Source organism: Oreochromis niloticus, linkage group LG9, assembly GCF_001858045.2.
Source record: "Oreochromis niloticus isolate F11D_XX linkage group LG9, O_niloticus_UMD_NMBU, whole genome shotgun sequence".
Classification (NCBI taxonomy): domain Eukaryota; kingdom Metazoa; phylum Chordata; class Actinopteri; order Cichliformes; family Cichlidae; genus Oreochromis; species Oreochromis niloticus.
In genome coordinates, this window is record NC_031974.2 from 6724972 (window position 1) to 6751087 (window position 26116).

A 26116-nucleotide genomic window follows, 5' to 3' on the forward strand; every position below is an offset into this window, starting at 1 on the left:
TGCAGTACTGAGGTAGGTCTCCCTGCAGAATTAGTTTTCCCTGCGTAGGGAGCAGCGCTGGGCTGTTCAAATCAGGGACAAACAGTATCCCACAGTTGTTTATGTTTTTGAACCCATTTTGCAGAGGGATTTTTTGAAAAATGTATTGATAGCAATGTTGAACATTATTACACAGGGAAAAAAACAACTACATGTAAAATAATTACACCGTGATGCCTCTGCCTTTCTAAATGCAGGGACAGTAACTGCCTGTATATGTAAGCATGTAAAACCTGCAGAGTCAGATTAACAGTATTTTGTCTCTATCTGCCATTCTGCAATTTATCCCATGTAAACAATAACATGGCGCACAGTGTGACGTGAAAAAAGGCACATACCTTTGACATTGCGTGACAAACTCTGTATTCCCTGTCCACACGTAAACGCAAAAAAAAGGAGTTTTAAAAAATCTCCGTTCTCGGTGATTCGATACGCCGTTTACATGTGGCCGAAACAGCTGCGTGTTCAAAAATACCCGTGTAGGTGCGGACGGAGCGTAAAAGAGTTAGTAGTTTATTTTCTTACTACCTGTAATTTATTGCAGATTATTTGTATTTGCTTAATTGTTTAATAAATGTTTGAGGTGTGAAATAAACCACAATGGAGCAAAATATGGGTGTGTGTGGTTGAAGGATGTGTTTGTGCGTGCTGGGGGGGCATGAACATTTTTCTTGTAAAACAAGGGGGGGCCCAGCAAAAAAAGTTTGGGAACCACTGATCTAGTGGAACATTTTCATCAGATCTTTACAGGAGATTCCATCTGAACTCTGTGGAGCCTGATCTCAAAGGTTTTAAGTCTGACACTGAAACCAGAGGATCTTTCTGTCTCTTCAGATTCATTGTGATCCAGTGATGAGTGATCACGCTGATGTTTGCACAGAGCAGACAATGAAGTGAATGTCTTGGCACATTGGTAACAGTGAAACAGTTTATTAGTAACGTGGGATCGTTTGTGTTTGGAGTATGAACTGAGATTCCTGAAGCTCTTGTCACACTGGTCACAGCTGTAGTTTCCTTCCATGTGTGTACGTTCATGATAGTTACGACTACCTGATCGTGAGAAGCTTCTGTCACAGTGTCTGCACTTGTATGGTTTCTCTCCTGTGTGGACTCGTTTGTGTTTTTTAAGCCCACATGCAGTGGTGAAGGATGATCCACACTGATCACAGAGGTGCTTTTTAACCCCACTGTGAATCAGTTCATGTTGTTTTAAGTCACTTGATGTGGTGAAGCTTCTTCCACATTCTTTGCAGTATTTCAGTTTGTCTCCAGTGTGTCTACGTTGATGTCTTTTTAGGGAGCCTTGCCAACTGAAGGTTTTTCCACAGAGGTCACAACGAAAGTCTTTCCCACCACCACGGTGATGACAGGGTTGAGAACTGGATCCATCTGTGTCGCTCTGCTTCTAAACAAAGACACAAAGACAGTGTAAGTCAGTCCTTCAACATTTTTATCCTGAACGTCGCCTGAAATAAAGAGCATCTCTGCAGACGTCCAATTACATTTTACTGTTTCAGTTAACACAGATGAAAATATAAATACATACCTCACAGTAACTGCACTTGGAGAGTCTCTTTCTGGTGTGGATCTCTTGGTGTTGTCTCAGGTGATGTGGAGATTTAAAAGTCTTCTCACACAGGTCACATTTATATCGTTCCTTACTGTGGGTAAACATGTGTTGTTGTAAATGTGCGTCTGCTGTAAACTGTCTGCCACACTGATCACAGCAGTACACATCATGTCCGGTGTGAATGCGTAGGTGTGTATTTCGGTGCCTTATTTGGCTGAAAGTTTTTCCACAAATGTCACAGCTGTATGCCTTAATTCCAGAGTGGGTAACTAGATGCCTCTGTAAGTTGCTACTGTGAGTAAAAGCTCTGCCACACTGATCACAGCTGTACGCTTTAACTCCACTGTGGATGAGTTGGTGATGTTTTAGGGATTCCTTCCAGGAAAAAGACTTTCCGCACAAGTCACAGCTAAACGGTCTCTCTCCAGTGTGGATGACCTGATGACGTTTTAGTTTAGTCTTCCCAATAAAATCCTTCCCACACTTGTCACAGGTGTATGTTTTCTCTCTCTTTCTTCTGTGAGGTTTGTCGGCCTCCTGAGAGTGCTGACTTCTCGCTCCATGTTGGTCCTGCAGTGACAGAGATACAAACAGAGGCAGTGAGTGAAATGCAGTCGTGGAACAAACTGAACCTCCAAACTCCCTCCATTAACACTAGTTTTACACCTGAAGGTGGAGTGTGGCACCAAACACCTTAAAGGTCTCTTATCCCCACCTGCTGGTAGTTCTAACACATTACATCCAACCTGGTGCTAAAAATAATTATAATAATTCATTTTCAATCTATATTAATCGCATTTCAATTTGTATGAGCAAAAAAAAAAAAAAAAAAAAAAAAAAAAAAAACCACACACAAAAGGGAAAATATACACACTTAATGTGTTTACTGCCAGATATCGGGCTACCGTTGTGCTGCTTTGAACGTACATTTTTTGGGGTGATGAACTAATATTAAGTCTGTTTGAACAACAATAATACCAATAATAATAATATTTTAATAGTAATCAGAATAATAATAACAATAACAATAATAATGTACTTCCACAACATGTCTTTTATCCCAACCGCTCTCTGCAGATGCCCCCGCTCCTCTGTGAGCCTTATTCTTCTGGAGGTTTCTTCCTGTTAAAAGGGAGTTTTTCCTTCCCACTGTCGCCAACGTGCTTACTTATAGGGGGTCATATGATTGTTGCGTTTTTCTCTGTATGTATTATTGTAGGATCCACATTTAATATAAAGCACCTTGAGGCGACTATTGTTATGACTTGGTGCTGTATAAATAACACTGAATTGAATTGAAAATTTAACTAATATCTATGGGCTCAAAATGTAGTCATTAATATTTTGTACTTGTAAATCAGGATTTGTATGTGTAAAAAGAATTTATGTGTGCGTAAAAAAGATTTGTGTGTGGACTTAGCCAAAACCCCCCCCCCAAAATTTGTGAATCTCTGGAAGTTACAAGTACGAATTTTGACCCTATTTTTCTTCCTTTCATCTGATTGTTACATTTGTGATTGACATGACACTGACCAATCCATTCAGAGAACAGATGGGTTTGGCTGTCGGAGGGGCGCTTTTTTGAACTGGGCTGTAAAACTGGGCTGTAAAAACTACAATACTACCACCATAATACTACAGTAATAATAAAATCATAACTGAATGCAGAGCGACTGAAAGCTATTTTCCCCATAGTACTAAGGTGTGAGGTAGGGCTGCACGATTAATCGTTAGAAAATCGCGATCTCAATTCATACTTATGTGCGATCTCATTTCCAAATGACAACGATTTTTAAAAAAAGAGGAAAAAAAGACAACGACGATTGTACCGCATTTTGATCCGGGACGTAATCTGCATGAAAACAAGCGCTCACTCTTCCTGCTCAACAAATGACAAGGGCGGAGCCTTATACCACGTAATACTGGCAGTATTGCTGGCAGGGAAAAAACAACGGAGAACACGTCAGGGATGACGAGAAAGTGACAGGAGAAAATCCGTCCCGGTCAACCACCCAAGCATCAATAACGGGAACCTTATACAGCGCTTCCCTATACACGTCGAACTCCCGCAGGCACAAAGAAATTACGGAGGCTATTACTTATCACCTGACCAAAGAAATGGTTCCCATCAACACTGTGCAAAACGAGAGATTTAGGAAAATGATCAACACCCTAGACAAACGCTACACAGTGCCGTCCCGCAACTATTTTTCTATTGTTGCTATTTTTCTATTGTTGCTATTTTTCTATTGTTGCACTACCTGCTCTATACAACGGTGGAGACGGAATTTCAAGCAGTACAACATTTTGCGGCAACCACAAAATGTGGGGCATTTATTGTTTTTATGTTTATTTATTGTTTTTATGTTCAGTCTCAACTGTTACGAAGTTGATGTGCAGTTAATAAGTGCAATAAATATTTATATTGGAAAAGAAAATCGTGAGAGAATCGAGGTCTCAATTCTAAGCAAAAAAATCGTGATTCTCATTTTATGCAAAATCGTGCAGCCCTAGTGTGAGGACGGAACAGTAAGATGAATAGCAGATGATGATCTGAGAAGGTGGGAAACAGTGGTGATATGGAGCAGGTCACACAAATATGAAGGAGCAGATTTTTGGATACACCTGTATGTAAGAAGTAGGATTTTAAAATGTATCCTGGCTTCTATGGGCAACCAGTAAAGCTGATGAAGAACTGGGGTAATATGAGCTCTTGAGGGAGTGCAAGTTATGACCCGAGCTGCAGAATTTGGAAGAAGTTGGAGTTTATGAAGGGACCTTTTAGGGAGACCAAATAGGAGGAAATTACAGTAATCAATACGGGACGTAATAATCACTCAGAGCTGTTTTTACAAGCAGTAGAATTGCTAACATGCTAACACAGTTTAATGAGCAGAGTTGTTCCAAACAGTCAGGCTAAAATGACAAGATAAAAATATAAATGCATACCTCACAGTAACTGCGCTTGGAGAGTCTCTTTCTGGTGTGGATCTGTTGGTGTTCTCTCAGGCAATGTGGAGCTTTAAAAGTATTCTCACACTGGTCACATTTATAAGGTCTCTCCTCAGTGTGGGTAAACATGTGGCGTTGTAAGTGTGTGTGTTTAGCAAAGTGTTTGCCACACTGTTCACAGCAGTAGACACCATGTCCGGTGTGAATGCGTAGGTGTGTATTTCGGTCCCCTATGTGACTGAAGTTTTTTCCACAAATGTCACAGCTGTATGCCTTAATTCCAGAGTGGGTAACTAGATGCCTCTGTAAGCTGCTACTGCAAGTAAAAGCTCTGCCACACTGATCACAGCTGTACGCTTTAACTCCACTGTGGATGAGTTGGTGATGTTTTAGGGATTCCTTCCAGGAAAAAGACTTTCCGCACAAGTCACAGCTGAATGGTCTCTCTCCAGTGTGGATGACCTGATGACGTTTTAGTTTAGTCTTCCCAATAAAATCCTTCCCACACTTGTCACAGGTGTATGTTTTCTCTCTCTTTCTTCTCTGAGGTTTGTCGGCCTCCTGAGAGCGCTGACTTCTCGCTCCATGTTGGTCCTGCAGTGACAGAGATACAAACAGAGGCAGTGAGTGAAATGCAGTCGTGGAACAAACTGAACCTTCAAACTCCCTCCATTAACACTAGTTTTAAACCTGAAGGTGGAGTGTGGCACCAAACACCTTAAAGGTATCTTATCCCCACCTGCTGGTAGTTCTAACACATTACATCCAACCTGGTGTTAAAAATAATTCATGACTGTTCAATAGTGGTGCAATGGATCAAAAATCTCACGGTTCGGATTGGATCCATTTTCGGATCAGCAAAAATAGAAAAAAAACAAATTAAGGTGCAATATAGACATTATGGACCATGCTGGGCATCCTCTGCACGTGGCCATAAACAACCAGAGGAGTCTGTTCAGTGACAGGTTACTTCTCCCAAAGTCAAGGACCAGCAGACTTAAAAAGTCCTTTGTCCCACAGGCCAACAAACTGTTTAACTCCTCGCTGGAGGGGAAACGGGGACAGAGGAGAGGGGAACAAGTAGCTGTAGTGCCTTTTCACTGTGCAATAGTTTTTGTTAATATCCAACGGTGTAATAGACTCGCAATACTTAAAATGTGCCGTTCCCTTGTGTTCTTATTCCTATTTATTCTATTTATCCCTTTTGTATTCTCTGTATTTATAAATGTGTATATTTGGTATATGTCTGCTCACATTCTGCAACTTCTGTCGGTGCTGTGCTACTGGAAACTGAATTTCCCGGAGGAACCCACCCGAGGGATAAATAAAGTTTCATCTAATCTAATGTAATCTATAGGGCAGTGCAGGGCTTTGTATCTACCACTCCGCTGTGATATAACGAGCGGTCACGGTCACGTTGCTTTCCGTAGCGCTGGAGCTCCACCCATTTGCCTGGGACAGTTCAGCCATAACTTTAAACTTCTCCTGCTCATACATGCTTGGAACGATCTTGTCACTGAAGTGGACGCGCAACGAGATATCATAGCGTGGCTCAAGCACGTTCATCATAGTTTAAACCCCTTGTTTTGCACAACAGACGACGGCCTCCCGTCTGCAGCTAAACACCCCATTAGCTTGAGCCCGGTCGGACTGGGCAGCAAAGGGCTGCTTAAATGCCGCAAACCCCTCTGCTCCGCTACTTGGACCGCTAGCGCTGATCATAACTACCGCTTGACAGACTGACCACGCGCACCATACACATACTTTTTTTTCTTTTTCGAATCTTCGGATCACGTGCGTAGCGAACCGTGGAGTGGGATCGGTTCGGATTTCGGATCAACCGTGATCCGTTGCACCACGATGCGCAGTAACTCGTTAACGGAGATTTGCCGTGTTCATCTTGTCTCTGCCTGCAGGTGAAGCGATGGGGGAGGAGGGGGAGTTGTGTTCAGCGAAGGAGAGGCGAGGTTGAGTAACGTTGTGTAAAGACAAAAGTGGACGAAAGAGAAGGAAACTTGCGGCTCCGCAACTATAATTATAACGTAACATAGACTATATCAATATAAAGGATATTGTCACATCTTATATCTCGTATAAAAATATATCGATATTTTTAAAAAACTCGATATATTGCCCAGCTCTAATTGCAATAGCAGTTGCCTTGTTCTCAGATGGACACCAAGTGGAGAGTGACAGATGAAATGAGGAAATAGAAGGAGGAAGAGAGGCAAAGAGTGAATCACAGGCAGAGCCTTGTTTATTTCTCCGTTTTTTTGTTGCCTTATGGTTCCAAGCGCCTTTTGTTATGTTCTTTGCATTTTGTTATTATCTCATGATACTTGTGTAGTCAGCTACCATCTCTCCTATGGACTTTTTAATGTCTACAGACTCAGATCAACACAGCCCTGCCCTCCAGCACTATCAGCAGCAGGAGCAGCAGAAACACCTCAACAGCAACATTGTACCCATCAGGTAAAACATAGGCTACGTTTGCTTTGCCTCACAACAGTGATATAGTATGATGCGATCCCATATTAGATTCTTGATGAATGTGTGTTGTTGTTATTCAGCCTGGTTCAATGTGCCCCTTTTTAGCTTTGAGCACCCGCCCCTATAAACGTCTCTGCACGGCCCTGCGTAAAACTGTGTGTTTCTCCTCTCTGATTCTCAGCTGAAGAAGTGTCTTAGAATACATCTCTTGACAACGTGGTATTCCAATGAAATTGATTCATGTTTGTGGCTGTAATGTAACAAAATGTGAAAAAAGTTAAAGGGAGCCGAAAACGCAAGCCACTGTAAGTCCTAATGTGTTTAAATCAGACATTGGGTCTGTACATGGACATTATGTTTTTTCATATACTGAAAGATGCTGCAAAACAATCTGAGGCAGATTAACTGTGTTATTTAAAGGCTGCATGAAGATCCTCTGCAGGTTAGTGCAGGATAAACAGGTTAGTTTGCAGAACTGTGATGGATTTAAAGTAAAGAACAGTGTGTGACTGGTGCTCAGTGACTGTGGTGCTCATGTCAGAGTTAGATTACATCAAGTGTAGCAGAGATTCATTTAAACTGAAGCTCATGATGCTGACATTCATTCACTGAGTTCCACCTTCATACCAACAGTATAGTGTCTAATATAAAGACAGTGTACTGTCAGTGTAGAGGATGGAAATCAGCCAGGACAGCTCATGAAACATCTGCTGACATCTGGTTGAATTCAGTTGTGTACATCCACAGAGAGCAGCAGGTCAGCTGATCACAGCCTGTACTTTAAGAAAATCTACTGGAGCTCTCAATAGAAATTATTGTGAGCTGTGATTCTTTTCCCCACGCTGAGCCACTACAGCTGATTTTAGGGTTCCCACCTGCTCAATCCCACTTTAACCTCTTCCCTGCTCATGTTCCTGTTTAGAGGCAAAGTCGCCCTCTACAATGTAGGCAACAGAAAATACACATGTTTTATTTTCCCACATTTTCTACTTAACTGATTCAAACAGAGAACCTTTATTAGAAATAAATAGTTTGTATTTCATCTACTAAGATTATTTTATTATTACATTAATAAAGCACAAGGTTCAGTTAGTTTTGGATAAAAACATTCTTCAAGGAGCTACTTTTACTTTCTTACTCTAATTACATTTACTAGCCTGTACTTTTTCACTGTTACTTGAGTAAAGAAGGCTCTGTGAGCCTGGTTCTGCTGGAGGTTTCTTCCTGTTAAAAGGGAGTTTTTTCCTTCCCACTGTCACCAAAGTGCTGCTCATAGGAGGTTTACTCTGTATGTGTTATTGTAGGGTCTACCTTACAATATAAAGCACCCCGAGGCAACTAGTGTTGTGATTTGGCGCTGTATAAGTAACACTGAATTGAATGAAAATTGAATAAATAACACTACTACTAATAATAATAAAGAATAATAATTGCTTGTGATTTCTTAATGTTTGTAAACATAATTTGAAAATACATAATATGCAACACAGTCATATAACAGGTTGGGAGTATGAGAGTTTTAGACGTGACTGATTATTTGGTGAAACTGTGATATTTTCCTCACCTTCTGTGTTGAGCTCATTGTTTCCTCTGTAGTGACTCAGCTGAGTCCAGATGGCTGAAAATGTTCCTCTGCTGCTCCGTCAGACTCTTCTCCTCCTGCTGATCAGCTGGGACACAAAACAGATCTTTGTTAGGCTCCACACTGCACTGAAGAGTCAAAGTGTCTCATATGTTCATCTGACAACACAAAGTACAAATTTCACTCTGATTGCTCGTAGAAATCTTGTGAGACGTGTTGTGCTGCAAAGTGAGGGAACTCTCTCACTCACTTATACTTCAGGAGGAACTTTGTGACATTGGCTCTAATATTCTAAGCAGCCCTTTACTATGACAGGGCCAGAAAGTCCTGTTTGAAGGTTTGGGAGACGGACCATGTTAAAGGTGGATTGGGGTTTATACACTTTGTTATGATACAGGTAAGGCTGTAAGAGCCTGAGAAGGTGTCCTGAATGAAGCTCTAAAACCAGTTTTCAGCTAACGACTCTGCTTCAGTCTGGAAAACAGCAACTACAAGTTTAAAGACTCCATCAACAATTCACACCCAGCCAACAGCCTGAACAGCTCCTCCTGTGGTTTCCACAAACAGGGACAGACCTGTTACTCCTCCACCCCACACTTTCAACTCCTTCAGCCCCCCAGTCCCACCACCTCCACCATTCCTACAAGTTGGACTCTGTGCAGCCATTCCCCAACTCTCTGTGAACGGTACTGTCCCGATTCTTTGATGTTGGGCTGAGAACAACAAAACATTACTCAGATCTTTTCCAGTCAACAACAATTACTTATTAAGCACATATGTGGGAGATGTACACGACACCACCCTCAGCGTAGTCCAGTAGATCTCAAAGAGGAAGCACTTCGATACACAGTTTTATGTCAGGGTTCACGCCCCTTCATGCGTAAGCAGATAACATAACATGCGCCAGTGACGGTGAGTGACAGTTGTCTGCAACTACTTTTATAGTATGTTTTATGTTTGTTCCTCACTAACGGTTTCAACACTCTCTCACCTCCATCTGTTTCCTATTTCTCGTTGTGAGGCCCCATGATCGCATATGACACATCCTGAGTCCATCCTGTTCTAATCTGCGCAGGCACGTATGCAGTTACAAGCAAAACACTACTTTAAATGTCTTCCAGTTTAAACCTTCTATCACCTCTTGATTAATATGGCACTTATTTAATATTGCAACATTTATATTTCCCACAGTACTGATGGTCATTGATCAGTGGTTTCAGTGCTTTCCTTCCTGCATTTGACTGCAGCTGTGTTTGACACAGGAAGACTTTATTACATTCTTCACACTCTCCTGCACATTAACCAGCACAACATATTTTTATTCTCTGTGCTTTCAAATATGAACACTGTTTACTTTCATCTGTTTCATTAGTTTTTGTTAACATCTTCCTGTGCATCACTTTACAGCAGCCAGACTCATTAAAATGAGACTTTGTAGGAGTTCACTTCCTCTCATGTGTTCATCCACAGCAGCTGGACAATAAAGTTTATTGTGACCCTGATACTGCAGCAGATCGCTCTCATCCATTTCCTGTAATCACTTCAAATAGAAATGAGGCTGTAGAGGTTTGGTGCAGGCAGAAAAACAGCTGCAGGGACAATGAAAAGACTTTTCTGCTCCAACTTTCTGCCAGCAAACGCTCAACTTCTCCCAGCATGCTGAGCTAATAATTAGTTGGTGTTTTTCTCCAAACACTCTCTCACTCTTCTCTCAATGTGTTGACAATAAACTGTAAACAGACACCGAGGAGAGCAGCAGAAGACCTCATTCAGGAGCTAAACTCAACATGAACTGAACTCACAGTAAAGTTAGCTCGGTGCTTACCTTTAGATGAGCCCACAAACCGAGAGAAACTCCGTGATGAAGCTGGAACTCTTTCCAAACACAGGAAACAGATCAGGGAGCAGAGACCCACGTGGTTCACGCTGATCTCAGCTACGATCCAGGAGACAAGGGTGGGCAGATCGATGCAGATATCAATCCAAACGTTGGTACTACTTTATTCTCTTCGGATGGAAGAGGATATCCATCCGACGCCTCCACCATTGACTGTAGAAAACATGGACGACGCGACTCCGCCTCCTACCATTGTGCAAAAATGAAGCCAAAATATCCCGCCAGAGTCTGCGCAGTAGTGACTTGAGGTGGAGCGACTGTGTAACTCTCGGCCCACACACCAGCTGGACATGACCGCAAACACGCCCCCCTACACTTTTTACGTAGCCCGGCTGCTCGAGGTTTTTTGCTGGTTTACCGCGACTGACGACTCGTTTAATTAAGGTAAATACAACCATGTCACTGTTATAAAACAAGACGCACAGCTTATCATCTTATAGTTCTAAAATCACTTTGTTGTTAATTCGTTAGCTAGATTAGCCGCTAGCATACGCGCTGTGTTGGAGGCTTGCTGCTAGCTAGTTAGCGATGCTACACACCTGCTACTCTAATAGTCTGTGTTATTGAAGGATTCAGCACTTCTTATGTTTGTTTTTATCCATTTTTAGACAGCGATGAGATCATCTGTACACTCTTCAGAAGCCCAGAGTTACTGTTAATATCAAAAATATCATGCTGTCCTTTGAGATTTTAACATAAGACTGTGAGTGTCATGGATCTAAAACTGTTTAAATCTTCAGAGCCCTCTACAGCTTGGTAACATGGAAACTTTAAAAACATCAGCAGGACCTTTCAGTAGTGTAGTCTAATTTGTTCTTTTCATTTAATAATAGAGTCCATATTATTGTGGTGTAATTGCATTGTACAGTAGATGTTAATGCAGCCGGTCAGTGTAGTTAGGCTGATGGCAGCTAGAGGGCGAGACCGGTGTGTTTGTGAATGGAATGTTATGTTATGTGGGGAGCCGAGCAAGAACGGATAAATAAAGTCTGGTTATGAATCGTACAGTGGACCCGCGTATAATTGAATAACACGACAATTATATCCACAGCTACATTCACCCTGGAGAGAAACTAGTGAGGGAGACCATCAGGACCAAGCTGGGTTTCCTGGGTCCAGAGGTTTGGAGAAACTTCTTCCTTTTCTTTCATCACAGCTGTCCTGTGCCAGATGTTCTGTTGACCGACTGAGAGAGACTTCATTTAAGAAACGCCAGGAAGACTGAAGCTCATCGCATTGATCAAACAGGATACTCCCCAGAGGCTCCAGACTTTTACATAAAGATATTATATTCAGTCCTTTAGAAAGTTATATATTTAAAAATATATGATCCTCTCTGGTTACTCTGGTATGAGTAACTCTGAATCACTTTATGGTAGAGCTGGGCGATATAAGATTTTTTCATATCACGATATGTTTTTTTCATTTCAGGCGATAACGATATATATCACGATATAAGCCAAATAACTATATTTGTAAGATTTAAATGTGCCGTTGCTCACAAGTAAAATGTGAAATAATTAGCAGCTTGTTTTAATTAAAATATTTATTTCCCATAATAAGTTCAACAGGGTAGATGTACTTAAGGAACATGAGACTTCAGTTTCAGATAAAGGCAAATATTGTAAACTACACAAAAGGCAGCCGCTAAAGCGTTTAAGTTTCAAAATAGAACAAACAAAACAGACCACTAAATTGTCAATTCCACTTAGAAACAAAATTTTAATTCTAAAAATAAATCTTAGGTCGTTTTACAGAAGAACAGACAAAATTGACTAACTTTTGTCAATATCAAATAAACTGAGAACTAAAAGGAAATTCTCAGGCTACGTCCACACGTACACGGGTATTTTTGAAAACGGAGATTTTCCGTTTTCGTTTTAAAAAATAATCCCGTCCACACGTAAACGCAGAAATGAAGGAAAACGCTGCTAGGAACATGCCAAAGCAACAGGTGGCGATATATTCCTAACCGTGTAGAAATGTTGACCAATCAGAAGTCTAGAAGCCTCGGTAGGAAATAGTAAACAAAGATGGGGCATAGAAACAGAACCGAGTCGTATGTGTGGAGGGACAGTAACTATGTGTGTATATGTAAGCATTTAAACACTGCAGAGAGTACAATTAACAGTAACAGTATTGTAGAAATTCATTTCACCGAAACAATAACGTGGCGCACAGTGTGACGTCAAAAAAGGCGCACACCTTTGACGCTGCGTTTTCTCCGTTTTTCTTGTCCACACGTAAATGCAAAAACGGAGTTTTCGAAAATATCCACCCTGGCAGGTGTTTTTAGAAATCTCCGTTTTCAGTGACTGAAAACGCCGTTTACGTGTGGACGAAAGGTGCAAACGCATAGAAAAATCTGCGTTTTCAAAAATACCCGGGTACGTGTGGACGTAGCATCAATCTCTCCTTGTTGTATAGCTTAGCTTTTCAAACAGTTTTAACAGTTACTTTAGTCTGACAAAAGCCGAATGACGAATTAGCGCTTTCAGTCAGAGATTGAACATGCACCGCTTTATTGTATATCCAGACTTGCTTTCGGCACAATTTACAGTGCGCGCTACTCTGTTTTTTATCAGACTTGAAATAGCCGAAATACCTTCACACTACGGAACTTCTGTGGCCCTTCCGTTTGACAATCTCTCCAGCATTGGAACCACCATCTGTTTTTTCTTCGGTAACCTTCGCTCACGCTCTCGGTTGATTTTTCTGTAGTCGGCAAACTCATTGACTTCATTACCTGGGCGGCCCGGCTGCAAAAACAAATACACATGTGCGCTTTGGCGCTTGTGCTGTACGTAACAAGTCATGTGACGTGACGCTGCGGCTGTGATTGGTTCGGCTCTGCGCTACTTAATTTGGATTGGCTGTTCTTTCTTTTTTTTTTTTAAGAGGACACGAGAGATGAGGTCTATCGCAATAGTTTAATTTTTCTATCGAGAAAAAGTTATTTCGCAATACATATCGTTATCGTTTTATCGCCCAGCTCTACTTTATGGTAAATAACACATCTGCAAAAAACTGTGAAAGAATTCCAGATGACAAGTTTGTAGTTCAACATACAAGTGACGATCTTTGACCTTCATCAAGTTTTATTTAATTGTGTCAGAGAAAATCTCATATGCTCTTCATGCAGCTGAGTACATCACGTGTTTAAAACAGAAGCTGTGCTGGTCTGAGATCAGCAGCTTTGTGAAACACCAAACTGAGGTCCTGTTAATGCTGATATATAGTGACACAGTTACATGAGTGATTAATCCTTTTGTTTTTTTGTCTTTAATTTTATCAATAAAGCTGCAGCTTTCACTACAGCACGTGTGGTACTTTAACCTTTGTACTGTTTTCATCAGTTCATTTTGCAGTGAACATGTTGGATGATCTGTCTGCTGTCACTGGGTGGTGCTGAGGTCTGAATCTGAGGGCAGCGCCTGTAATCACAAAGAGAACAGAACCATCAAACTCAAATATAAATTTTATCCCTCAAAATTGAAATAAAGCTGATTCTTCTGTCCTCACACACTCAGGATCTGAAGTTCTTCTCTTACATTTTTTCAGTATTACAGTACACTACAGTACTTTAATCCATAGTTCCTGATTAATGAGGAGTTACTGAAGTACAAGCTTTTAAAAAAGATGTTACTGTCTTTACAGATGTGGCAAGAGACTGAAAACATGCTGTTGTTTGCATATATTTGATATTCAGTTCTGCACAGGAGCTGAATCAGCGTGCAGCCTGTTGCTTTTACAGTATAATACTTGTAATAAAAGTACAGTAACAGTAATTAGTGACTGATTAGCCCGGAACGTTTCCCTTGATTTCTTTAGTAAGTTCATTCACCTGCACTGATTAGCTGAACGAACCCCGATAGCCGAGTGCTCATCTTAGCTAGCTGGGTCTCAGGACCTAGCTAAGGACAGTAGTTACGGATTAGGACTTCCTCTCTTTGCCAGCATTGCGACATTCAATATATTTGAATGAGGGGTCCGCGGCAAGATGGCGAACTAAGCGGCTGTCCTTAACTTAGCTCTGGTGCAAGGTACCTTTTATCCCTCCTTTTTTGACGCTTTGTTCCCTCAAAAATCTTACGCTGACTTCACAAAGATGCCAAAAGAACAGAAGAAGGACAAAAGGGAAACCAAGTCTTCCCAGAATGATAAGATACAAGATTTGGCTTCAGCTGCGGATGACCACGACTACTGCCTTTCAGACATGGAGCTTGAAAGTGGCGAGGGGAAAAAAGAAATTTGGAGGAAATGAATGAGTTGCTTCTCTCGACTCCGTCTAAAGGTGACCATCCGAGAAAGATTGCTAGACCCAGTCCCACAGCGAGCGACATTCTGGCAGCTATTCAAGCTCTCCACGTGAGATTTGATAAACAAGATGACAAAATGACGGACATTAACAACAAACTATCGGAGAATGCCTCGTTGATTGCCAGTCTTGCTGAGTCCATTGAGTTCAATGCAGCTGAAGTCCGTGATTGTAAAGATAAAATTGCGGGTTTGGAGAAGGAAGCCTCAACCTTACGGAGAGAAGTTGACGATCTCAAAGAAAAGGCAAGAGAACGAGACCGGTATTCATGAAGGTGGAATCTAAGGATTAAAGGAATGAAAGAAGGCATGGGCGAAGATATCAGAAAAGAGGTGATCAAAATTCTCGCCAAGATAGCCCCAGAATGGTCTGATAATATGGAGTACATCGTCGACACTGTGCATCGGATTGGAAGAAAAGAAGAGGGCAGAAATCGCCAAGTCATAATTCAGTTCACAAAGCGCCTACACCGAGATGGAATATGGAAGAAGTCCAAAAATGCTTAGATTTGTGAGAGGGAAAAAATCCGTTTTGCCGAGGACTTGACGAAGGAGGATCGTCTGGAAAGGGAGAAAGTTTGGCTGAAAATTTTACAAGCCAGAAATGCGGGGGAGAAGGCTTACTACAGAGGAGCTGTCGGTTATATTAACGGCCGTCGCGTTCTGGCGGATGGCTGAAAGCTGTTCACTTTTACTTGTTCTCTGAACTCTACTTAAAGAGGGACGCTTGACAGTTTTGAATGGGATGGGAGGTGCCGGCACCGCTCTTCTTTCACCTTTCCCTAAACAGGAAAGTAAACTAAAATTTCTCTTTTTTGTATATAGTCAAGTTTGATATTATTAATATTTTGATCTCTTTTTTTGTTTATTTTTAATGCTACGCACGTGTTTATCCTTTGTGTCATTGAATGTTAGAGGTCTCAGGGATAATGTTAAAAGAAAAGCAATGTTTATGTTTATCAAAGGGCTAAAAGCGAATTGTGCCTTACTACAAGAAACTCATTCAAGTGACGCTGATGCCACCTTCTGGTCAAATCAGTGGGGTGAAAAAATCCTCTTCAGCCACGGATCCAACCACTCTGCTGGAGTAGCTCTCTGTTTCTACCGATGTCCAGGGAAGGTCGTGACTTTTCAGGCTGATGTTTCAGGACACTGGCTGGCAGTTGTACTGAATATTGATGGTTCATTTGTGATTCTAGTAAATGTTTATGGGTACTCTTCTGTAACTCTAAATAAGCTCATGCTGGAAAAAATAACAGATATCCCTTCCGAGTATAAACTTTTATACCACACAGACCATGTATTACTAGGCGGTGACTTTAATCTTGTTCCAAATGAATGGCAGGATAGAAACCCTCCTAGATACGGTATTAATCAGTGGAATCTAACTCTAACAAAGTTCATTGATTCAAACAATTTAAGTGACATATGGAGAGAGAAAAACCCTGGAGTTACTCAATTCTCTTGGATTAAACCAAATGGTAATAATATGTCCAGATTAGATCTGTGGTTGGGCTCATCTGTACTATATAGATATGTTTCACATGTTTCCATCTCAGCAGCCCCGTTGACAGATCACAGTATTATTACTCTTAAACTTAACCCTGAAAATAAAACACAATTTAAAAAAGATTACTGGAAATTTAATGCAGATCTGTTAATTGATGATGGGTATGTTAAGATGGTTAAAGATCTCATCCATAAAATTTACAATGATGGAACAATTGGTACTTACACACACAGATGGGAATTCATAAATGTCGCTTCTTGAAAATTACTCCGATCTTTGCTGCTTTTAAAAATGAAGTCTTTTTATTGAAGGCTTCATTAGACAAGTGTAATTTAAATAAAGCTCACACCTTACTTGAATTTTTGATGCTGCTTTTCAACTAATGTAGCTAGACTGTATGTGCGTACTTTTCTTTTTTTTTTTTTGTTATTATTACTTTCCTTTTTTTATTTTATTTTGTATCTTACTTTATAAGGAAGGTCATTTAATGTAATTGTATGCTGCTTTATATTATCTCTGACCTATACTGTTCCTTTCTTTTGTTCTCTGTTCGATGGCTGCTTTGTTCTTAACCACTTATACTTTTACATTTCTTTTTGATTTGTAAGATATGCGCTGTATTTGTTAACTTGTACAATTAAAAAAATAAATTAAAAAAAATAAATAAAAATAAAGTAGTTACGGATTAGCTTACAAACACGATTAACTTACCGAAAAAGTGCAGCGTGTCCTCGGGTCCTTCTGTCGGGTAGTCCAGTTTACTGAAGAACACCTCAGGCTGTCAGGTTAAAACACTCGGTCGTGTTTTCGTAGCGTAAACGCTGGCCCGCCTCTCAGAGCCTACGCTCTATCTGCTATTCCCGAACAGAGATACGCAAGTTTCTCCGTGACTGCAGCTGCCAGTCAAAGCTGCTATGATGACGTTTCACCCCAATTTAACATCACCGCGGTAGGAATTAGAATCAAACTTGTGGGAAAGGAGACCCCTTGGACATCAATCAGCATGATGAGAACTATTGATAACAAAAGAAAGAATATTTGGAAAAAAATTATCTAAGGAGAATAAATTTATTTTAGTCTGACCCCAGTCCCATCCGCTAACATGGAGGAGGCGGGGTTTATGACCTATACTGCAGCCAGACACCAGGGGGCGATAGAGACGTTTTGGCTTCATTTTTGGGGAGCTGTGGCATGTTTTCTTACTTTGCTCCGCCCCCTTCTTCTTCTTCTTTACATCATTTATTGGCGGTTGTCAAACAACAAAATGATGCATTGCCGCCACCAACTGGTGTGGAGTGTGAACTGGAACATCGACCCTCAAATTCTTCCAAACAATTTTCTCTCTTTTAAAAACTGGAATAAGGCCTGATCACGTTCACTTCTTCAGTCCTTTTGCAGTAAATCAATAAGATCCAGTTTCATTTTTATGTCACTGAGGTTTTGGATCAGTTACCTTTTCACAGTGTAATATAACATGTTCTATAGTTTTCTTTTCTCTTTGTTGAATGATTTGAATGGAGGTTATAATCCACCATCACTGAACTGAAATGAAACTCTAAGTAGGAAGTCATCAGTTCAGTTTTTGATCAATTTGAGTGTATTTTACTGTGCAGGCTGAGTTTGATTAGATGAGATTTTCTTAGCGGTTATGTATGTATTTCCTTTTATATACAGCACTAATTTACAATGGGAGTTTCCAAGGTGTGCTATTGCAAGGTAAATGTCATTTAGAGATTTGTAAACATATTCTAATAATATCTTATCTTTTAACAGGAGTGACTAGTTTTAAAAAAGGGATTCTTTATGTCTGTGTAATATTACTTTAGTCTCTGCTACTCTGTTATTTCTCTCCATACTCAACCTTGTTTCTGTTTTTCCCCTATAACACACAGTTATACATCACATATTATAAATCTGACTTTGATAAATATTTAGATCTTCACACATTTGAGGGTCCAAGTGTAAGCTGACTGAAGTGTTGGGTTTTATCCCTACAACATCCATAAGTTTCACTGTTGTGTATGAGCAGAAACCAAAAACCAAAAACAACATGATATATGCATTACTGTCTTCAGCCTCTAGGCGGCATTGTTGTTCAGGAAGTACATTCTCCTCTGACAAGCTGCTAAAAGCACTTCTCTAACCAAAGACTGTAAACGGAACGTAAAAGTTTATGAACTGTAAAACAGAATAGATACACTGAACCCACAGTGGTATTAAACATACAGCACTGACAGTGATGACAGACAACATTACAGGTCAGCTAAGGTCAGTTTCAAAAACAATAATAAAACAATAACGCTATCAGGATAACTGGTGACATAAATCCAGTATGCCTCTGATGACTGGACATGAGAATTAATACAATTTATAAACTAATGAAAGATTTTATTATTAAAAACTTAAGGAGTGTTTTTAAAATAAAATCTTTGTGGGAAATGAAGGTGTTGCAACAAAAATAAATAAATATATATTGGCAATAACTCAAGTTGTTCAAAGTTGGAAGGAAGCATGATCTCTGGGTGAAGACTGTAGCAACAGGAAGTGGATGAGAAACAATGATGGTTTAATGAGCACTGAATAACAGAGGATCTGTATGTCTTCCATACAGTTACTGGATGAAATGTTGGAGTGAAGGTGTCAGTCTTTGTGGGCGTTTCACTTTCCTCCCTTTCAGGTATTGCTTTTTGTTCGTAGTGTCCTTCTCTGGTTTCACGTGTCTCGTATTTCTTCACATGTGTCGTATTCCGGTGATAGCGAGCTCCTGTTGGTGATTCAATAATGACTTGGTTTCCAGTTCTGCTTACAACGGTGTTGCGTTGAATGGTGTTGTAAACTTGTCCACTTTGTCTTGTTTAACCAGCACTGTGTCTCCCGTGTCAACTTTCGAATACTCAGCTCCCCTTCGTTCATCAGCAGAAATCTTTGATTTTCCTTTCTGTTCTCTGTCACGCACGTCCAGCTCCGTTGTTTTTACCTCACTGATGTTCGGTAACTTTCCTCTCATTTTGCAGTTGAACAGGAGTTACGCTGGACTTTTGCCCGTGGTTGGATGTTCAATGCTGCGATAAACTGCCACATATTTTCTTAGCTCTCACTCCCAGTCAAGTCCTTCGGCTTGTGCGATCCTGATTCTTTTCATCAATGATGCATTTTGACGTTTCACTTCTCCATTTGCTTGATTCCATTTTTGGTGTAGTTCTTATATGTTTGATTCCATTAGTTTCACAATATTCTCTGAACAACTCAGATTTGAACTGTGGGCCGTTATCAGATTTGATGGTAACTGGTAGCCCATGTCTGCTAAATATACAGTCAATAGAGTCAATGACTTTTTCAACAGTTGTCATTACATCATATTCATAGTACCGACAGTACAAGTATTGAGTGGTTCGAAGGTAGCGGTCCCAGTAAGTCTACCGCCACATCTCGCCATGGTCCATCCGGTAAAACTGTGTTTCTCAATGGTTCAGGTAGATCTGGTCTGGCTACTATTTGACATCTGTGACAAGCTTTACAAAATTTTTCTGTAGCTTTGTCCATCCCTGGCCACCAAACTTTTGTTCTGAGATGCTATTTAGTTCCAACGATTCCTAAATGTCCTTCATGAGCTAGTGACAGGGCTTGAGCTCTGAGGTTTTCTGGCAATACAATGCGAGTTACCCGCAAAACTATGTAGCCGATGACACACAGTTCATTTGCAATGGGTGCATATGTTTTGCAAGTGTTCATTTTCAATAGCTCTTCGCACTTCTGTTAATTCTGAGTCTGTAGCAGAGGCTTCTTCAACCTCTCTTGTTGTGAGTGCTTTTGGAGTAGCATTAACTGCAACAAATCTCACATATTCTTCAGATTCATGCTTATGTATCTCTTTTGACGTGGTGTCAGACAGCAGTCTTGACAGTGAATCCGCAATGTTTTGTTTTCCCGCAATGTGCACTACTTTAAAGTCATATGGTTGCAGTCTATGAACCCATCTTTCTATGCGTGCACAAGGTTTAGATCTCTGGCTGTATATGACCTCTAATGGCTTGTGGTCTGTGATGAGGTCAAATTTCCTGCCATACACATATGGATGTAGTCTCTCACATGCCCATACCAGTGCTAGGGCCTCTCTTTCTGTTTTAGAATATCTTCGCTCACAGTCTGTTAAACTCCGACTTACGTAGCACACTGGTACCTCTTCTCCGTTCTGTATTTGTATTAGCACTGCACCCAAGTCCTACAGGGCTTGCATCTGCTATGACTGTGGTTGGGGCTTCTTTGTCAAAATAGGCTAGGGTACCTGCTCTGGCTAACTCAGTCTTTAGTCTTTCAAATGCTTGCTTTTGCTCTGGCCTGAATGTAAACATAGTTTATTTTCGAGTTAAACGTCTAAGTGGTTCAGAGAGTGCAGCAAACTGTGGTATGAACCTGCTACTGAAGCCTACCAGTCCAAGAAAGCTTCTCACCTCAGTAGCATTCTTCGGTTCTCGGGCTTCCACCACAGCTCTCACTCTTCTTTAGTTGGGCCAATGCCTTTCTGCGTCAGCAGTATTCCCATGAACACAAGTCTGTCCATGTTGAACTGACACTTCTCTGAGTTTAGCGTCAGGTCACAGTCAGAGAGTCTCTTCATCACTGCATGCAGGCGCTTATCATGGGTTTCCTGGTCTGGCGTGTGTATGATTACATCATCTGAAATGTTCTCAACTCCTTCAATGCCAGCTAGTGCATTGGCGATCTCATGCTGATATTGCTCACTAGCTGATGAGACTCCAAATATTAACCTTTTGTATCGGTATAGTCCGTTGTGCACTGCAAATGTAGTTATTGTCAGGAGTTGCTGAGTGGATGTGGAGTAGAGGACTCAAACGCAGGACTCACGGTGAAGGTTCAGGGTGTTTATTGTGAGGGACAAATGACAGGAACAGGAGATGCCTGACTGACTGAATAACTGAACTGAAAGATTGGCTGACTGATCTGAACTGAAAACCAAACACATGGAATGGACAGCAGTGACAACATCAATGATGCGACAATGAACTGGTGAGACTAAGGAACTTAAATACACAGGCTGAGTGATGACGATAATTGGAAACAGGTGAGTACAGGGCTGAACATAATCTGACTAATGACGCATTATGTTCTAATAATGCACAGAGACAGTAGGGTGGCACAGATAAACTCGAGCACGTAGAAAATAAACTAAACACGAACAAACTGAAATCACTGGGCCAACGACCCAGGAACCCTGACAGTTATCTCTCTTGACTCCAGGGTAAGCTCTAGCTGATGGTATCCCCACTTGAGATCGAGTTTGGTGAAGATTGCAGAGCCGTTTAGTCCTTGCAAGATTTCATCCACAGTGGGTATGGGGTATCTTTCCCTGATTATTGCCTCATTTGCTTTTCTCATGTCTAAGCACATTCTGATATCTTTGTCACATTTCTTTGGGAGTACCACTACAGGATTTACCCAAGGTGTAGGTCCTTGTACACGTTCTATAATGTCCATGTCGATTAGTTCATTGATCTTTTTCTCCACTGCATCCCTCAAATGATAAGGTTTGCGCCTCAAAATACAAATGAATACAATATTGATCAATATTGATAGTAATTAATTACTTTTTTAAAGTAAGTTACCCAACACTGTCCAGGACTTACATAAACATGACTCTATGATCGAGCTCAGTACTAAGTTTAATGAGGTTGGTTAAACATGTTTGTACATTTTGTTTTATCACTGTATACTTTTTACAGTTTATTACTTTTCAGACTCAGACTTCATATACAATATAATCAGCTTTAAGGAGACAAATCTTTCTTAATAATAATGGATTGCATTTATATAGTGCTTTTCAAGGCCCCGATAGCGCTTTACGATTCCACTATTCATTCACACACTGGTGGAGGCAGCTACACTTGTAGCCACAGCTGCCCTGGGGCAGACTGACAGTGGTGAGGCTGCCATATTGCGCCATCGGTCCCTCTGGCCATCACCAGTAGGCGGTAGGTGAAGTGTCTTTGCCAAAGACACAACGACCGAGACGGCAACCTTCCGATTACAAGAGAAACTGCCAACTCTTGAACCGCGAGCACCCCATATAGAAAACCATATAGATTAATTAAATGTGAAAATAAAACTTATAATCTAAAAGTCACTGATGCACCATTTAATTTGATCATTTAAAGTCATCAGTGCCATTAGGTTCTTTAAAATGTGCTGTAGAAACATTTCATCCAGTAACTGTATGGAAGACATACAGATCCTCTGTTATTCAGTGCTCATTAAACCATCATTGTTTCTCATCCACTTCCTGTTACTACAGTCTTCACCCAGAGCTCATGCTTCCTTCCAACTTTGAACAACTTGAGTTATTGCCAATATATATTTATTTTTGTTGCAACACCTTCATTTCCCACAAAGATTTTATTTTAAAAACACTCCTTAAGTTTTTAATAATAAAATCTTTCATTAGTTTATAAATTGTATTAATTCTCATGTCCAGTCATCAGAGGCATACTGGATTTATGTCACCAGTTATCCTGATAGCGTTATTGTTTTATTATTGTTTTTGAAACTGACCTTAGCTGACCTGTAATGTTGTCTGTCATCACTGTCAGTGCTGTATGTTTAATACCACTGTGGGTTCAGTGTATCTATTCTGTTTTACAGTTCATAAACTTTTACGTTCCGTTTACAGTCTTTGGTTAGAGAAGTGCTTTTAGCAGCTTGTCAGAGGAGAATGTACTTCCTGAACAACAATGCCGCCTAGAGGCTGAAGACAGTAATGCATATATCATGTTGTTTTTGGTTTTTGGTTTCTGCTCATACACAACAGTGAAACTTATGGATGTTGTAGGGATAAAACCCAACACTTCAGTCAGCTTACACTTGGACCCTCAAATGTGTGAAGATCTAAATATTTATCAAAGTCAGATTTATAATATGTGATGTATAACTGTGTGTTATAGGGGAAAAACAGAAACAAGGTTGAGTATGGAGAGAAATAACAGAGTAGCAGAGACTAAAGTAATATTACACAGACATAAAGAATCCCTTTTTTAAAACTAGTCACTCCTGTTAAAAGATAAGATATTATTAGAATATGTTTACAAATCTCTAAATGACATTTACCTTGCAATAGCACACCTTGGAAACTCCCATTGTAAATAACTGCTATATATAAAAGGAAATACATACATGCATTAATAAAAAATAAAATCAAAATGACCCAAGATGCAGATCAACGCAGGGATGCGAGTAAGTTTTAGTGCAGGAGGGGAAAACAACAAACACGAGGACAAAACTGAAACGTAACTTAAACTGGGGAAAAGTAGTAAACAAACCTGAAATCATACGAACATGGGAAAACCACACGGAGAATGTTGGGGTTAGAGACACAGCGATACACAGACGAAACAACGACAAGCAGAGATAGACACACTATAAATACACAAGGTAATCAGGAAAGACACACAGGAGGGATGTACAGCTGAACACAGACCTTCACAGTAAAACAGAAAAATTCAAAAACACAAACTCAGGGACCTGAACAGAGCGGGCGGGGGTGACATGGGTAGATATAGAAAACACTAAACACATAAACCCTAAGAACAAGAGAACAAGAAGAAAGAAAAGAAGAATTAACCCGAAACATAAGATGATACCAATATTAAACACAAAACTAACGACACAGGACCATGACAATAACCACTAAGAAAAAATGACCTCCTATTAACAGTTTAATTTCAGTTCAGTGATGGTGGATTATAACCTCCATTCAAAGCATTCAACAAAGAGAAGAGGAAACTATAGAACATGTTATATTACACTGTGAGAAGGTAACTGATCCAAAACCTCAGTAACATAAAAATGAAACTGGATCTCATTGATTTACTGCAAAAGGACTCAAGAAGTGAAAGTTATCAGGCGTTATTCCAGTTTTTAAAAGAGAGTAAATTGTTGCTGGTCGACGTTCCAGTTCACACTCCACACCAGTTGGTGGCGGTAATGCACCATTTTGTTGTTTGACAACCACAAATACAATTTCCAGGAAGAAGGAGGAGGCGGGACAAAGTGACGACGCTCCACGAGAGGAGGGCCGTTTATCAATGCCCAAGTACGCGAGTACGTACTCGCGTTCTCGGTGAGTACGTACCCGCCGAGAACGCGAGCACGGACTCACGATATGTACAATTGGAACACCTGCGTACGTGATGATGTAACAGGTCCGGAGTTTTTACTGCCGTCCCCTCCTAATTTAACTGTGAATAACATGTTATGAAGCTTAACTGTAATCACAGCCAAACCGGTTTAGTCAGGAACAAATAAAACACTGAAATAAACCAAACATTAACATTTAGAAGTGATCTAAGTGACTTATATATCATTTTTAACCTCAGTAGTGAAACCTCTATTAATAAAAATAGTGTACATGTACATACGTGTACATACCTTAATAAAAACAAGCAGGTGAGATGTTAGAACGCTTTTATTTCTATTCTAGTGGACACTCAATACTATAGACAGCTGCTGGAGTTTCTTTAACCTGAGTAGTGAGAAGTCCGCGAGCGGGGGGGGGCTGAAAACGATGTGCCGGGAGTCCGCTGTTGAGTTTTGGACGAAATGCATTCTGGGATATATAGCTGTCCCAAGTCCACACCGATGCATGCTTGATAAAACGGGCGGATCGAGAACACATCCGGGACTTTTTCGCGTTCTCGGCTTGATGCGTACTTCGAATTGGAACAGTACTTGGTCTCCGACTGATGACGTATCACGAGTACACGAGAACGCAAGTACGCACAAGTACGCATATTGAGAAACGCCCGAGGTGTTTGCACAGAGAGCTGCTTTTTCATTCATAGAGAATAAACCACTACCAACGTTTGGATCGATATCTGCATCGATCTGCCCACCCTTGTCTCCTGGATCGTAGCTGAGATCAGCGTGAACCTCCCTGATCTGTTTCCTGTGTTTGGAAAGAGTTCCAGCTTCATCACGGAGTTTCTCTCGGTTTGTGGGCTCATCTAAAGGTAAGCACCGAGCTAACTTTACTGTGAGTTCAGTTCATGTTGAGTTTAGCTCCTGAATGAGGTCTTCTGCTGCTCTCCTCGGTGTCTGTCCACAGTTTATTGTCAACACGTTGAGAGAAGAGTGAGAGAGTGTTTGGAGAAAAACACCAACTAATCATTAGCTCAGCATGCTGGGAGAAGTTGAGCGTTTGCTGGCAGAAAGTTGGAGCAGAAAAGTCTTTTCATTGTCCCTGCAGCTGTTTTTCTGCCTGCACCAAACCTCTACAGCCTCATTTCTATTTGAAGTGATAACAGGAAATGGATGAGAGCGATCTGCTGCAGTATCAGGGTCACAATAAACTTTATTGTCCAGCTGCTGTGGATGAACACATGAGAGGAAGTGAACTCCTACAAAGTCTCATTTTAATGAGTCTGGCTGCTGTAAAGTGATGCACAGGAAGATGTTAACAAAAACTAATGAAACAGAGATGAAAGTAAACAGTGTTCATATTTGAAAGCACAGAGAATAAAAATATATTGTGGTGGTTAATGTGCAGGAGAGTGTGAAGAATGTAATAATGTCTTCCTGTGTCAAACACAGCTGCAGTCAAAGCAGGAAGGAAAGCACTGAAACCACTGATCAAAGCTCATTAATCAAAGACTGCTGATCAATGGCCATGAGTACCGTTCACAGAGAGTTGGGGAGTCGCTGCAATCACAGCATTTGATCAATGAGCTTTGATCAGTGGTTGTTGATCAA

General features: G+C 40.7%; 1 protein-coding gene and 2 long non-coding RNA genes across 3 annotated transcripts; 2 read left to right on the forward strand and 1 right to left on the reverse strand.

Annotated features, from left to right (window-relative positions):
- Window positions 1-775: 775 nt before the first annotated feature.
- Window positions 776-8639, reverse strand: LOC112847951 (gastrula zinc finger protein XlCGF57.1-like). The gene is made up of 5 exons (XM_025910595.1): window positions 8616-8639; window positions 4559-5155; window positions 1586-2179; window positions 927-1444; window positions 776-806 (listed from the first exon to the last, which is right to left on the reverse strand). Exons 1-5 carry the CDS (start codon window positions 8631-8633, stop codon window positions 776-778), a joined length of 1758 nt encoding a protein of 585 aa, XP_025766380.1. The 5' UTR covers window positions 8634-8639.
- Window positions 8640-10479: 1840 nt separating this feature from the next.
- LOC112847910 (uncharacterized) lies at window positions 10480-11780 on the forward strand. Its single transcript, XR_003221745.1, has 2 exons — window positions 10480-10914; window positions 11582-11780. It is a non-coding gene; the product is annotated as an uncharacterized LOC112847910 (long non-coding RNA).
- A 13541-nt stretch (window positions 11781-25321) lies between these two features.
- On the forward strand, window positions 25322-25885 carry LOC112847904 (uncharacterized). The gene is made up of 2 exons (XR_003221739.1): window positions 25322-25377; window positions 25473-25885. It is a non-coding gene; the product is annotated as an uncharacterized LOC112847904 (long non-coding RNA).
- The last annotated feature ends 231 nt before the right edge of the window (window positions 25886-26116 follow it).

What these genes read in the sequence shown, in the direction of transcription:
- LOC112847951 (XM_025910595.1), bottom strand. An exon ending in CCAAGCGCAGTTACTGTGAG is followed by an intron (nt 2,180 to 4,558) that starts GTATGCATTTAT and finishes CTGTCACTGCAG; the next exon opens with GACCAACATGGAGCGAGAAG. An exon ending in CCAAGTGCAGTTACTGTGAG is followed by an intron (nt 1,445 to 1,585) that starts GTATGTATTTAT and finishes GTCTTTGTTTAG; the next exon opens with AAGCAGAGCGACACAGATGG.